Here is a 16,941-nt window from a genome sequence, read left to right on the forward strand (position 1 = left end):
TTACCGAGAGTATTACTCACAGGAGAAAGAAGATGGGGAGGAAACACATTTTAGGAAAGTCAGTGGGTTCATCATGGGGAGAAAGCATTGCCAAACTCCCATTCGGCACACTACTGACGGGTGCGCTGGTCTCATGCTCGCAGAGCGGCACGGTATGGCTGTACTACATCTCTGTGCCATACATGGCAGATACAAATTAGTGGATGTGCTGTGCGGCACCATGTTATACACGGAGGGGGTAGGATTTTCGCTTTAGCACTAGACCTGTAACCTACACTACTTTCACACCTAGGAATGCTCTGGCTTTTCTGGTGTTTCTTTTTTAATCCCTTCGTAGATGCCGAATAATGCAGCTGCAGCTTTCTTTCACTTAAGGCAAAATTAATTCACTGCCCTCATCCTGTATCTAAATACACACGGGGCACATCACTAAAAAGGTAAGTTCATCTAAAGGCCAGAACAGAGAGCAACTAGAAACAGCAGCTTTCTCTTAACGATGAGGCAAATGTATGAATAAGCATTCGTTTCACAACTAAACTTGTATGGCCTACTTCCTTTCAGGGGCACTGAACACCAAGATGGCAGGGAACTCTCCCAAAAAGGGCTAGTTGGAAACTAACCTTTTAAATAATACAATTGTCCACTAGATGGCGCATAAGCACTAACTGAAACACAGTCATAGTGCAACAATTGTTAAAGGGTCAAATGTGACTTGTAGGATTGCTGCTTCCAACAGGTGGCACTATAGAATTCAAGCCGTCTTCCTCTCTATACTGGCAATTTGCATATCAAATGAAGCAGATTAATTATTGAGTCCAAATGGTGCTGTATAAATTGATCTTTAGTAATCTCTCCCTACAGGTGGCTGCAGGTAGACACTGTTTTAAAATGTAAAGGAAAAGTGTCAACTGAATCATGCTGCCCAAACCACATACAGCATTAATCACGCTTTTCCCTGAAATGCTAGAAAGTGTCAGAAAAAATATACTATGAATGATCCAACCAGGGACGTTAGCCAGACGAGACTAGTCCGGCTTCTCCTAGCACTGGTGCAGATGATTGACAGGTCTCTCACAGAGCAACAGAAGAGTCAGCTGGGGGTGGACTAGTCTCATCTCCGGCTATAGTAGTCGGACGGATGTCAGTATATTTCCTCTGAAAATCCAGAGGCTTCTCATACCTGGCTGCCATCGTGTGATGTATGGGCAGCACGAGTTAAGTGACAGGTTCCATTTACTTCCATCTATGTAGACAACTGGAGATTCACGTCAGGATAAAGCAGCTCTCATCTCTTGGAAATTTTAGGATCAAATTAATCAGCACTGGATTATGATACAAAAAGTAAGTAAAAAAAGTGCATGTAACATGTCATCACTCTTCGTTTTAAATACGGCATGTAAGGAAACTCCAATAGCCTTCGAGGCTATGTACAACAGATTTTTAAAAACAATTCTACCATGTTGGGCTGCAGAATGGGTTGTTCTATAGCTAGCTGATGTCTGCCATGCAAAAATGTAACAAACCCGTCTGAGCTCCTGCTTCTTATGGCTCTCTGCTCCCCACCTGCCTCCTACTGTTAGGGCTCACACCACCATATTTTGGTCCTGATGCTGTCGGTGAAAAAAAAAAAAACATCCAGTGTAGATGAGCGATTTTTTTCACTAATCGAATCTGTGTGTGGAAAAAAAAAATCGCAGCATGCACTAGTTTATTCGGTAAATCGCTCAAGTCTATGGATGGGCAAAAAAAAAATCAGCCATATGGAGCCACAGTTAAGCATCTGATCTTTATGGATACATTACAATTCTGTAACACAAGAAACTGTAAATAATCTGGCAAATTACTAATGGCTACCATGAAATCAGATTACACACAGATCACAAGCGAGAAAAGAAAATTGTCCCGAGTTTTCTGGATGAAATTCTTAATTTTTTATAGGCTCGTGTGCACCTGGCCTTAGGTTGGATACAAACACCAATGGGTAACTATGAAAGAATCAATCTAGCAGCTTCAGTTTTATGATGTAGTTGCGATGAGCGAACGTTCTGGGATAAGGTGTCTTCGGCGTAATTGAAAAATATGTCCCTGCGGTTGCATGCCTTGCGGCTGTTAGACAATCCCTGCATGTGTTGTGGCTGTCTAACAAACAGGCAATCCCTGCATGTGTTGTGGCTGACTAACAAACAGGCAATCCCTGCATGTGTTGTGGCTGTCTAACAAACAGGCAATCCCTGCATGTGTTGCGGCTGTCTAACAAACAGGCAATCCCTGCATGTATCGTGGCTGTCTAACAAACAGGCAATCCCTGCATGTGTTGTGGCTGTCTAACAAACAGGCAATCCCTGCATGTATCGTGGCTGTCTAACAAACAGGCAATCCCTGCATGTGTTGCGGCTGTCTAACAAACAGGCAATCCCTGCATGTATCGTGGCTGTCTAACAAACAGGCAATCCCTGCATGTGTTGCGGCTGTCTAACAAACAGGCAATCCCTGCATGTATCGTGGCTGTCTAACAAACAGGCAATCCCTGCATGTGTTGTGGCTGTCTAACAAACAGGCAATCCCTGCATGTATCGTGGCTGTCTAACAAACAGGCAATCCCTGCATGTGTTGCGGCTGTCTAACAAACAGGCAATCCCTGCATGTATCGTGGCTGTCTAACAAACAGGCAATCCCTGCATGTGTTGCGGCTGTCTAACAAACAGGCAATCCCTGCATGTGTTGCGGCTGTCTAACAAACAGGTAATCCCTGCATGTGTTGTGGCTGTCTAACAAACAGGCAATCCCTGCAAGTGTTCAGGCTGTCTAACAAACAGACAATCCCTGCAAGTGTTCAGGCTGTCTAACAAACAGACAATCCCTGCATGTGTTGTGGCTGTCTAACAAACAGACAATCCCTGCAAGTGTTCAGGCTGTCTAACAAACAGACAATCCCTGCAAGTGTTGTGGCTGTCTAACAAACAGGCAATCCCTGCAAGTGTTCAGGCTGTCTAACAAACAGGCAATCCCTGCATGTGTTGTGGCTGTCTAACAAACAGACAATCCCTGCAAGTGTTGTGGCTGTCTAACAAACAGGCTATCCCTGCATGTGTTGTGGCTGTCTAACAAACAGGCAATCCCTGCATGTATCGTGGCTGTCTAACAAACAGGCAATCCCTGCATGTGTTGTGGCTGTCTAACAAACAGGCAATCCCTGCATGTGTTGTGGCTGTCTAACAAACAGGCAATCCCTGCAAGTGTTCAGGCTGTCTAACAAACAGACAATCCCTGCAAGTGTTGTGGCTGTCTAACAAACAGGCAATCCCTGCAAGTGTTCAGGCTGTCTAACAAACAGACAATCCCTGCAAGTGTTGTGGCTGTCTAACAAACAGGCAATCCCTGCAAGTGTTCAGGCTGTCTAACAAACAGACAATCCCTGCATGTGTTGTGGCTGTCTAACAAACAGACAATCCCTGCAAGTGTTGTGGATGTCTAACAAACAGACAATCCCTGCATGTGTTGCGTCTGTCTAACAAACAGGTAATCCCTGCATGTATTGCAGCTGTCTAACAAACAGGCAATCCCTGTATGTCTCGCGGCTGTTAGGCAATCCCTGCAAGTGTTCAGGCTGTCTAACAAACAGACAATCCCTGCATGTGTTGTGGCTGTCTAACAAACAGACAATCCCTGCAAGTGTTGTGGCTGTCTAACAAACAGACAATCCCTGCATGTGTTGTGGCTGTCTAACAAACAGGCTATCCCTGCATGTATTGTGGCTATCTAACAAACAGACAATCCCTGCATGTGTTGCGTCTGTCTAACAAACAGGTAATCCCTGCATGTGTTGCGGCTATCTAACAAACAGGCAATCCCTGCATGTATTGTGGCTATCTAACAAACAGGTAATCCCTGCATGTGTTGCGGCTATCTAACAAACAGGCAATCCCTGCATGTGTTGCGGCTATCTAACAAACAGACAATCCCTGCATGTATCGTGGCTGTCTAACAAACAGGCAATCCCTGCATGTCTCGCGGCTGTTAGGCAATCCCTGCATGTATTGTGGCTGTCTAACAGACAAACAATCCCTGCATGTGTTGTGGCTGTCTAACAAACAGGCAATCCCTGCACATGTTGTGGCTGTCTAACAAACAAGCAATCCCTGCATGTCTCGCGGCTGTCAGGCAATCCCTGCATGTGTTGTGATTGTCTAACAAACAGGTAATCCCTGCATGTCTTGCGGCTGTTAGGCAATCCCTGCATGTATTGTGGCTGTCTAACAAACAGGTAATCCCTGCATGTGCTGCGGCTGTCTATCAAACAGGCAATCCCTGCATGTGTTGGGGCTTGTCACGATTCACACCGTGACCGTCACCCCCACGTCACGGGTCGGGGTGACTTTAGGCCAAAAGTCGGCTATCACATGTGCAGGGGGCTTATCTTCGTTATCCCTCCACTCCACAATGTGATGAAAAAACACACACAAGGTTATTGACCTCTTAGTTTACAACAGGGGCTTATTTTAGGTATCCCACTGCTCTGCAATATACCACGAACTGCAGGGATTTATGTATATCCCGCTTACAGTTCCACTTGAAACTTGCTTCGATTAAACGAGTCCGAAGCTAACCCAAAACAGTAGCGTAATTTCCTTCAGAAGACTTAGGGTATATTTTAGAACAGGAAGAACGAATCTAGTATTAAATATTATACTCCGTCAAAGGTTTCAGGCAGTGTTTATAAACAGTTATATAAAGATGTTACAATATGAGACAATTGAAAATATGTACAAGGGTAATTATAAAAATAACAGGGGTTAAATAAGAAAGGTAAAACTCACATGTTCTCAGTTCATATCAGGCAAAACCATGCTGCATGCACAGCCCAGATGTCCCAATGCATAGTACAGATCCAGTCCTCAGGCAACAAAACTCCGACTGCCGGCGGGGTTAAGTGTGGGGGCTTATATACTCCAGCCTTGGGACATCAGTAATGATATTCACTGAGGTCTTCGAGATATTTACGTTTTGAGACTCTCAAGACAAAGGCATTCCTGACTGAGAAGGGAGGGACCACAGGTGGCTTTGCATGATTGGTCACCTGCAGTGTAAGGCCACACCCTGCTCACACACAAGCTTCAGGTTACCCAGGGTCTGCTTGAAAAAAAAAAGCTAAACCCTGAAGTTAAGGGAAGGGGGGTCAATGCCCACCCTAGATGTGCTGGCAGAGAAACTAAACTTATTATATACATTTTCCTCACAGGGCTGTCTAACAAACAGGCAATCCCTGCATGTGTTGCGGCTGTCGAATAGCTGTGAGACAAATGCAAATTGAAAAAAAAACACAGAGAGAAAACACAGCCATATTTGCAATACCATCCAGACACAAATGCACAAAAGGATGCAGCAGGTCCCCCATGATAAAGGCGGAGGCAGCACAGGTGCAAAATACTAATGACACCACTTTTTAGCCCACCAAACACCTGTGGGGTGACTGCCTAGTTTTCTAATCGCACACAGGCTTGCATAGGGTGGAATTCACACCATTAGCATGAGATGCACCTGTGTCCATATCAGCCTATTACCAAATGCCCATACTATTACATCAGGCGGGCTGCCAATACCATACGTGCCCCAACAGGCCAGACATCCCACATAACCCAGCCACCACTAGACTGACCCGTTGTGCACCCTGCCTAAAAAATGTGCAAAAAAGATATATATAATACATGAGCTATTGGACGATATTTTGGCCAAAATACATTGGCAGCCCGCCTAATGTAATAGCAGGGGTTCTGGTAACAGACTGTTATACGGACAGAGGTGCATATCACATAATGGTGTGAAATCCATCCTATGTAAGCCTGTGTGCATTTTGAATACTAGGCAGCCATTCCACGGATGTTTGGTGGGTTAGTAACTGGTTGTTTTCAGTATTTTGCAACAGTGCTGCCCCCGCCTTTATTATGGAGGTCTGCTGCATCATGCTTATGCATTTGGTATTGCAAGTATGGCTGCTTTTTCTCTCTTTCAGTGATGTTTATATTGATTTTTAGTCAATTTTGCAGATGCAAAAAGGAAGCAAATCAGAAACCTACCAATTTCTTTTCCAAAGATTTTATTTGGATTTTAAAATAGCAGGCAAGAAAAGGGAATAAGGGCAGGATAGGATTGCGGGGGGGGGGGGGGGGGGGATGAGAAAAAGGGGGTAATAAGGGGGAGGGGAAAGAAGGGAGGGGCATAGGGAAAAAATAGCAATGCAACATTATAGCAACAGTGATATACACTTATAGGGTACATAATGTCCAGGTCATAAGGTTTAAACGAAACAACTGCGAACCAACACATAGACAAATAAACAAACGAGATTGCAAGCCAATTAAGGCCAATCATATGTGAGCAAATATTTAACCAGGATTGAACCGTTAGATAGTACACGGAATATACAATTAAATGGTATTGCACCTAGAATTTGGTGGTGAGGGAATTAAGTAATGGGGGACGGAAAGGCCATGTCCCATTTGTTCCATTTTTTGTAAAATCTTGCAAACTGATTGCTAATCAAAGCAAATTTCAGTTCATGTGATCTGTGTTGCTGGACTAGGTGTAGGATAACCTCTGGATTTGGGAGTATTTTGTTTTTCCAGTGGAAAGTGATGAGATTTTTTGCTACAAGACAAAGATGAATAAAAATGGGTTGGAGTGCCAAGTCTAGTTCGTCCAAGTTAAGGGAAAGAAGGGCCATTTGAGGTGTGAGGGTTAAAGTTTTGTTAGAGAGTTTATTGAGAGTGGTAGAGATCCAAGACCAGACTATTTTGACTCTAGGACATTCCCAAAGCATATGTAATAGGTCTCCCTTGAAGCCGCAGTCTCTCCAGCAAAGGGGTGAGGATGAGTTTGAAGGACCGAAGTGTGCTAATTTTGCCGGGGTAAGGTACCAATTACTAATAGTTTTAAAGTATGTTTCTTGAAGTGGGAATGAGATTGTGGAGTTGTACGTTTTGGAGAGAGCTTCTTCCCATTGCTCAGGAGAAAAGGTGGATTTTAGGGTTTTTTCCCAGGTGATCATATAAGGGCTTTTTGACAAACTATCGTCATTGTTGAAAGAGTCATAGAGAAAACCATGACTCCAGAAGATTTTATGGTGAGGATTGAGTAAGACTTTTATTGAGGAGTGGGTAAAGTTCATTTTTGAATTAAGAAAAGCGAGGACATTATCTTTTAAGAGGATGAATTCTAAGAAAAAGGAGTGAGGACCGTTAAAGTTTTTCCTCAGGGATGAAAAGTCTAAGAAATTGGAGCCGTTGTGGATATCTCCCAATTTAGTGATTTTAAATTCTGGCCAAATTGTAGGGAGGGTTATATTAGAGAGACTAAAGATAAGAGTAAGGGGTATCTTTTTAAGAATGGAGAATTTGTGTGTCCGTCTGCTTGGTTTGGAGAATTTACGCCAAGCTTGGGCAATGGCCTGGAATAGAGGGTGAGCGTTGAAGTTAGGAAGATGGTTTGAGATTGCTTGAGTGATGATATTACTTAACTGTTTGCCATTATTTAAAAATAATTCCAAGTCAAACCAGGCCGGAGGTTCACGTTGGGAAATCCAATGGACACTTTGTTTAATCAGAAGGGTTTGATAATGGGCAATAATGTTAGGAAGGCCCATCCCACCATTCCCTTTCTTCCTGTATAATAATCCGTCGCAGCCCGGAGGTTAGTTTTAGGTGGCTGCTACCGGCCGGCGAAGCCACCAGTTTGGACTTGTATTTCGCATTATTCTTTGGAATTCACTGGAACTACAGCGGCAGCACCGCGGCTTTCTACTTCATCGGGAGATGCGCGACTTGTGACAGGAGGTAGGAAACACCTACGAACATTATTCATTTTACTTACCCTTGGTGTTACTACAGACTCTTGTGGATAAACCTATTAGTTGCACTTTTTTCATCGATCACCTATACAGACTTCATTTTTTTAGTCATTTATTAGTGGCTCTTTCTTGGCTAATATCTAGCGCGTACCTACATGTACTCAGGTACATCACTTTATTAGATTATATATTTATCACCAACTTGGTGTGGAAGTTGGTTTGGTATCGCAGCAAGGATTTATAGCTTTCTTAACACTTTCGCGCCACCATCAATATACATTTTAGCAATTTCTAACAGTGTCTCATTGATCCCCATCAGATCAGAATAGGACATGCTCTGAGTCACATGGATTCCTCTCTAAAAATCCATGATTTCATCTGCGATGTGTCACAGTTTTGGCCTTTATGACAAACCTTTTTTTCCTTATTTTTTAATGTTGTGTTCCTTTCGATTTTTTTCAGCAACAGTCATATGAGGTTGCAGCACAAGAAGCAGGAGCCTCGTTGTGTATTAAGCTCTTGCTGGGTATGGCATGGGCACAACAAGTTTGGTGCTGTGCCATCCATCAGACATAACCATACATTCAATTGTGACAAATTTCCCGTAATTTGGACATAGAGCTACATCCATTTGTGACAATTGCTTAATGGATATGTGAATACATCAATTCTACTCTATGGGTCTGAGGACTGTCCAATAACAAGGCGGCCAGCATTTTGACGTGTCACACAGATGTGCTGCATTCACACATCCATATGACTCGTCCTTCTGCTGTCCATTCTTTTGTTGGACTGCACATTGCCTCACACAGTTTCATTCATCCATTCACATAGCTGTTTTGAAAACCGGACCTGTGTGTTTTGCCCGGGAGACTCACAACAGGTCCTATGCTCATCCTTTTCGTGGCTCAAACTAGGCCATTAAGGTCTATCAGGATCTGTGTAAAACAAATTAAACTTTGTCAGAGGTCCATCCATGTTTCTTCACTGATGCATTGCTAATGGATGTTAATGGAAACTTGCAACCAATTTTTGTTTTTGTGCTTTCATTTTTTCCAGTCTTTAGAAGAGCCACAACATTTTTTTTTATTGTCTGTCCACATAGCCATACGAGGGCTTAGTTTTTGCAAGAGGAACTTTAGTTTTGAATGACACCATTCATTTTATCATGTAGTATTTTGAAAAAAAACTAGGAAAAAAAAAAATGGAAAGTGCAGTGAAATCTTAAAAAAAAAAAAAAAATATATATATATATTTGCAATTCCGCCATTATTTCTTAGGTTTTGTTATTTCATTTATTGTATGGGTAAAATTATTGTTAAGATCAGTATGATTACAGTGATAAACTTATACAGGGAATTATCGTAATGGCTAAACAATTTGATATTTTGATAAATGGGATTTTTTCCGGATGTAGTAATATAAATTAGAGAAAAAAAAATTTGTAAGATCTTTATTTTTAATAAGGGAAAGGGTGGTGATTACATTTTCTTTTCTAATGTTTTCCCTTTTTAGTTCCTTTAACCGATTTGAAACTGCAATATTTAGCCTGACATGGCACATGTCAGTAAGGGGTGAAAGTAGCAACATTCTATATGTATAGCTTGCTTTATTTGAGCTGGAGCTCCGTAATATCCAAGATTAAACTATTTCATTACAGGCAGTTTTGTAAAGCTCTCCGATGTAGATAAATCAGTGTCGGGCTACCTGTAAATGACATCCTGCTTAGCGGCTCTCAGACTTCTCCCCACCCAGCACTTGCTCTTCTACATGTTCCCCGCACAGCTGTAGACCCAATTCCTGCCTTATGTAAGTGGAGCAGTGATATCCCTACAGAGTTCTAATATTCCTGACCCACATTGTCTATGCAGTCTGAGTGCAGCATGCAGAATCTCCAGTTTATTCTACGTGATGCAGCTTCACACGGTCTTCATTGCCTTTAGGAGGTGACATGGAAAAAGCAAGCAGGAGGCAGGAAGCTGCATTACATAGGATATATAGTCTCTGCATTGAGAGATGGGATAGCAGTTCTATGTCACGGAGCCATCGCCACTACCCTCAAATAGTACACAGGGCAGAGCAAAGCCAGAGGCTTCACTGGACATGTAATCTGCATCAAGGATTCCATATTAAAATAGTTATTTCCCACAAAATCAAGATATGAGTATGGGATAACTTGGTGATTGCTGGGGTTCTTCCTACTTGACCCCAGCAATCCCAAGATTAGAGCTTTGAAATCCCAAGAACAGGTCTATACAGTCCTATCCGCAGTAGAGTTGTGCAATGCTTAACCCAGGTCTCAGGTTCACTGGGGGCCCCAGCAGTTGTACCCCCAGCAATCAGCACGTTATCCCCTATTTGGTTCACACAAGCGAATTTAATTTTTGGGGAATAATTTGTTAAAATGATAGATGGAATCAACATAGATTAACATAGAAATAGCACATCAGCCATTTCTTCAACAATAGCTATAAAGGCAATAATATACAAGCAAAAAAATGCCGTATTCCGGTTTTAATTGGGCTTTGCAGATCTGGGAATTTATCCTTCTAGGAATTATTTATGATCCACAATTTACAGAAGCCATATTTATGTATGTATTACCTTCATGTGTGTTCATCATTAACTGTATGGCAATTTGTATGATATGAATGAGTATTAACAAGTAACATACCTTATATTAATATAGATGGAGACACTAATATAATATTAAGCATTAATTGATAATATAAAATAAATAACTTACCCCTGGTCTTGGTAGAGAAAGATATGCACGCTTGTCTCCTGCCAAAAGAAAAAGACATATGAATGTAAATCACTCTCACAGTCTTGCCTGTATAACATATGTATGCCATCCCTATTCACACCCACACTTCTCTACAAAAGCTTACCATACTGGCATGCTAACTATCCAAAACAATGGAGCATAGTCATCCATACTGTGTAAAGGCTATGACCACATGTTTGGTGATTCATAGGCGATTTTTTTCAGATAGAATTATTACAAAAGTCCAAAATCGGATACCTAACATAAACTTCGGGATCTGTTTTATATCTACTTGCATCAACTTATATTATTTACTAGCTGAAGAGCCCAGCGTTGCCTGGGCATAGTAAATATCTGTGGTTAGTTAGAGCACCTCACTTCTCTTATTTTCCCATCACCCCTCTCATTTAGCACCTCACTTCTCTCATTTTCTCCCTCACACCTCTCATTTTCCCCCTCACTCCTCTCATTCCCCCCCTAACACTTGTAATTTCGACCTCACATCTGTCATTTTCTGATCACTCCACTATTTTCCCTCACTCCTCTCATTTTGCACTCACACCTTTTCATTTTCACCTCACACCTCATTTTCCCCTCAGTATACACCTGTATGTCATCTCCTGTAAATAGTATATACCTGCTGTATGTCATCTCCTCCTGTATATTGTATATACCTATGTGTCATCTCCTTCTGTATATAGTATATACCTGTATGTCATCTCTTCTGTATACAGTATATACCTGCTGTATGTCATCGCCTCCTATATATAGTATATACCTGCATGTCATCTCCTGTATATAGTATATACCTGTATGTCATCTCCCCTGTATATAGTATATACCTGCTGTATGTCATCTCCTCCTGTATATACCTATGTGTCATCTCTTTTATATAGTATATACCTGTGTGTCATCTCCTCCTGTATATAGTATTTACCTGTATGTCATCTCCTCCTCTATATAGTATATACCTGTAAGTCATCTCCTCCTGTATATAGTCTATATCTGTGTGTCATCTGCTCCTGTATATAGTATATACCTGTATATAGTATGTACCTGTATGTCAATTCTTCCTGTATTAGACCTCGTTCACACATTATTTGGTCAGTATTTTTACCTCAGTATTTGTAAGCTAAATTGGCAGCCTGATAAATCCCCAGCCAACAGGAAGCCCTCCCCCCTGGCAGTATATATTAGCTCACACATACACATAATAGACAGGTCATGTGACTGACAGATGCCGTATTTCCTATACGGTACATATGTTGCTCTTGTAGTTTGTCTGCTTATTAATCAGATTTTTATTTTTGAAGGATAATACCAGACTTGTGTGTGTTTTAGGGCGAGTTTCATGTGTCAGGTTGTGTGTGTTGAGTTGCATGTGGCGACATGCATGTAGCGACTTTTGTGAGATGAGTTGTGTGGTGACATGTGTGTAGCAACTTTTTGTGTGTCGAGTTGCATGTGACAGGTTAGTGTAGCAAGTTGTGTGCAGCAAGTTTTGCAAGTGTCGAGTTTTATGTGTGGTGCGTTTTGAGTATGTGCAAGTTTTGTGTGAGGCAACTTTTTCATGTGCTGCAACTTTTGTGCATGTGGCAATTTTTCTGCATGTGCAAGTTTTGCGTGTGGCGAGTTTTCCATGAGGTGAGTTTTGCATGCGTGGCGAGTTTTGCATGTGGCGAATTTTGCGCGTGGCGAGTTTTCAGTGGCGACTTTTGTGAGGTTGGTGTATGTGTGGTGAAATGTGTGCTGAGGGTGGTATGTGTGTGCCGCATTTTGCGTGTGTTCATATCCCCGTGTGTGGTGAGTATCCCATGTCGGGGCCCCACCTTAGCAACTGTACGTATATACTCTTTGGCACCATCGCTCTCACTCTAAGTCCCCCTTGTTCACATCTGGCAGCTGTCGATTTGCCTCCAATTCTTTTCCTTTCACTTTTTCCCCATTATGTAGATAGGGGCAAAATTGTTTGGTTTATTGGAATGTGCGGGGTTAAAATTTCGCCTCACAACGTAGCCTATGACGCTATCGGGGTCCAGACGTGTGACTGTGCAAAATTTTGTGGCTGTAGCTGCGACAGTGCAGATGCCAATCCCGGACATACACACATACATACACACATTCAGCTTTATATATTAGATTATGCTTTATTATATAACACCATTATATTCTGCAGCACTTTACAGACTTTATCATCACTGTCCCCGATGGGGCTCACAATCTAAATTTTCCTATCAGTAGGTCTTTGGAATGTGGGAGGAAACCGAAGAACCCGGAGGCAACCCACACAAACACGGGGAGAACATACAAACTGCTTGCAAATGTTGTCCTTGTTGGGGTTTGAACCCAGGACTTCAGCGCTGCAAAGCAACAGTTCTGCTGCCCACTTTTGTTCAGAACTCATTTTATTGCAGATGTCTCTGAACACCTCCACTGTGCTGGACAAAAACTAATCCGTAAAATTGCTGACATAATGGATTATGACTCTTCTCTCAGACTTGAATGTAACCTGACTTGTCCATTCTATCTGCTGTTTTCTGAGGTCATCCAAAAAACGGATAGTAGGACATAAAAGATGCAAACGGATGATATATTAGGAAAAATAAAACCCGTTCACTTGAGTTTTGCATTGAGTAATTTCAGTTTTTATATGCTCCCCAGAACGATCATTAAATAAAGTGATATGTGAACAAAAATTAATTCTGAAAGTGAACCTGACCACTGATACATGTTGCCAGACCCAAGGGAAGCAGATATCAGGCATTGGCGGTATGACTCAAACAAACTCTGCGCAAGTAGGCAGAGACCTGTCAATCCAAGGCAACGGGCTGGGACATACCGTAGGTCAGTACTGTAATGTACAATATATTTTCCCAAGTGTTCCCTCATGCCTGAACCAGCATTAAAGGTTTGCAGACTGCTAAAGTATGGCAGTAGATCAAAACACTACTATTATACAGCATAAATTATGCGCAAAATAGTAAAGATGAACACAACTCTGAGTAGGTCAAAATTAATATACTTTAAATGAATAAAATAAAATAAACATGTAATACAAAACCTATAGTGTGAGGGAAGGGAAGGATAAAGATCTCAAAACATGATTATAATTAATTATTGCACAAAAACCCCATTATTTCCATATGTCAGGGCGCCCCCTGAGGAATCTTAGAACGAAACGTGCGTCGGGGTGAGGGATGGAGGAGAGACGGCTCACTACACATTGCTTGTAAGTCCACCCAGCAGTGCTCTGCATCCATCTACAGGAGTTTGTGAGGTTTCAAAATCGCTGCACATATTGCGTTATTTACATGTAGTTTTAAGACGCTGCATGCTACATTTATTCATTAGACTGCACAAATATTGACCAAGTATCCATGTGCAATAACATATGGCCATAACAGGGGTTTTGTGCAATAATTCTAATCATGTTTTGAAATGTAATCTATTTGTAGGAGAAGCACTGGCACTTTAACATAGTAACATAGTTAGTAAGGCCGAAAAAAGACATTTTTATAATTGTATGATACAATATTGTTCTGCTCCAGGAAGACATCCAGGCCTCTCTTGAACCCCTCGACTGAGTTCGCCATCACCACCTCTTCAGGCAAGCAATTCCAGATTCTTACCGCCCTAACAGTAAAGAATCCTCTTCTATGTTGGTGGAAAAACCTTCTCTCCTCCAGACGCAAAGAATGCCCTCTTGTGCCCGTCACCTTCCTTGGTATAAACAGATCCTCAGCGAGATATTTGTATTGTCCCCTTATATACTTATACATGGTTATTAGATCGCCCCTCAGGCGTCTTTTTTCTAGACTAAATAATCCTAATTTCGCTAATCTATCTGGGTATTGTAGTTCTCCCATCCGCTTTATTAATTTTGTTGCCCTCCTTTGTACTCTCTCTAGTTCCATTATATCCTTCCTGAGCACCGGTGCCCAAAACTGGACACAGTACTCCATGTGCGGTCTAACTAGGGATTTGTACAGAGGCAGTATAATGCTCTCATCATGTGTATCCAGACCTCTTTTAATGCACCCCATGATCCTGTTTGCCTTGGCAGTTGCTGCCTGGCACTGGCTGCTCCAGGTAAGTTTATCATTAACTAGGATCCCCAAGTCCTTCTCCCTGTCAGATTTACCCAGTGGTTTCCCGTTCAGTGTGTAATGGTGATATTGATTCCTTCTTCCCATGTGTATAACCTTACAATTTATCATTGTTAAACCTCATCTGCCACCTTTCAGCCCAAGTTTCCAACTTATCCAGATCCATCTGTAGCAGAATACTATCTTCTCTTGTATTAACTGCTTTACATAGTTTTGTATCATCTGCAAATATTGATATTTTACTGTGTAAACCTTCTACCAGATCATTAATGAATATGTTGAAGAGAACAGGTCCCAATACCGACCCCTGCGGTACCCGACTGGTCACAGCGACCCAGTTAGAAACTATACCATTTATAACCACCCTCTGCTTTCTATAACTAAGCCAGTTACTAACCCATTTACACACATTTTCCCCCAGACCAAGCATTCTCATTTTGTGTACCAACCTCTTGTGCGGCACGGTATCAAACGCTTTGGAAAAATCGAGATATACCACGTCCAATGACTCACCGTGGTCCAGCCTATAGCTTACCTCTTCATAAAAACTGATTAGATTGGTTTGACAGGAGCGATTTCTCATAAACCCATGCTGATATGGAGTTAAACAGTTATTCTCATTGAGATGGCACATATACAGCATTGATAGAGAATTTAGCCTACTCTAGGTATACACAATTATTCCTAATATAAAACGCAGTACTGTGCTATTTAATATTAGTGCTTTGTTTCTGGCCGTCGTATAATCCTGCTTCTCTACCTGAACGTTTAATCTTACAAGTATATGACACTTTCAGTGTATGAGGTCTTTATCATTCCCATCCCTCACACTAGAGGTTTTGTAGTCTTTTGTATTACATGTTTATTTTATTTTACTCTAATAAAGTGTACTAATTTTGACCTACATCTTTACTATTTTGAGCATAACTTATGTGATATAATGGTACTCTTTTTCTCTATAATCCCTTCCAGTGACACAGTATTTTCATGGATCACCCCTTTTGATATAATTTGCTAAAGTGTGGCACCTGCCAATATAGGCAATATCTAATTAATTTGTGCTACCAAATCAAGCAATGCTTCCAGATCTGCTGGAATTCACATACGGCATATAGAGATGGAATGAAGTACATACGGTAACTGCTCAGACACAAGCTTACTAAGTGCTGAATTAGCTGCAGTCCTAATTTAGATTTTCCTCACTCAGTTTCCCTATGCAGCGAGATGTGAAAATGGAAGAATAATTTACTCTCTTCAAAATAATTGCAGTCGAGCTAGAGAACATAATTCTATGTGAAAAATAATCACAGGATGGAAATACTTCATGTGAAGTGATTGCGCTGGCAGTCATGTATATTTATTTAAATTAGACTAGTCATATTTTAATGCAATAAAATAAAAAAATACATAAGTTATTAAATAGGAAATGCAAAATAATGTGGATAAAATGGTTTCTTCAGCTGTAAACTGCTAGACAAATTCTGATGGTTCCTCTAGTAACAAACACCACCAAATACCAAGTGACAAATGAGTTTAAATCACAAAAACAAATATTTACAGCACCACAGTTATAAAGCAAATCAAGAGAGTAATCAATATATCACAGCCTGATAAACTATAGTGAGAAAAATAAGTATTTGATATGCTGCCAATTTTGCATGTTTTCCCACGTACAAAGAATGGAGAGGTCTGTAATTTTTATGATACGTACACGTCAACTGTGAGAGACAGAATCTCAACATAAAAACCAGAAAATCACATTGTATCATTTATAAATAATTAAATTGAATTTTATTGCATGAAATAAGTATTTGGTCATCTACAGTGGGTATGGAAAGTATTCAGACCCCTTTACATTTTTCACTCTGTTTCAATGGAGCCATTTGGTAAATTCAAAAATTTCAAATTCACTTTTTTTCTCATTAACCCCTTCAAGTCGCGGCCCTTTTTCATTTTTGCGTGTTCGTTTTTCGCTTCCCTCCTTCCCAGAGCCATAACTTTTTTATTTTTCCGTCAATTTGGCCGTGTGAGGGCTTATTTTTTGCGGGACAAGTTTTACTTTTGAACAACACCAATGGTTTTACCATGTCTTTTACTAGAAAACGGGGAAAAAATTCGTAGTGCGGTGAAATTGCAAAAAAAGTGCAATCCCACACTTGTTTTTTGTTTGGCTTTTTTGCTAGGTTCACTAAATGCTAAAACTAACCTGCCATTATGATTCTCCA

The 16,941-nt window shown here is 41.1% G+C and overlaps 1 protein-coding gene across 1 annotated transcript in view; it reads right to left on the reverse strand.

Moving 5' to 3' along the window:
• Positions 1–16,941, reverse strand: part of CTNNAL1 (catenin alpha like 1) — a 412,273-nt gene that overhangs the window by 43,640 nt on the left and 351,692 nt on the right. Inside the window, exon 12 of the mRNA XM_069730576.1 lies at positions 10,590–10,627. Within this exon, the coding sequence (XP_069586677.1) occupies positions 10,590–10,627 (38 nt within the window). The remainder of the gene's footprint in view (positions 1–10,589; positions 10,628–16,941) is intronic.

The sequence above is a fragment of the Ranitomeya imitator genome, chromosome 6 (assembly GCF_032444005.1).
Source record: "Ranitomeya imitator isolate aRanImi1 chromosome 6, aRanImi1.pri, whole genome shotgun sequence".
Taxonomy (NCBI): Eukaryota; Metazoa; Chordata; class Amphibia; order Anura; family Dendrobatidae; genus Ranitomeya; species Ranitomeya imitator.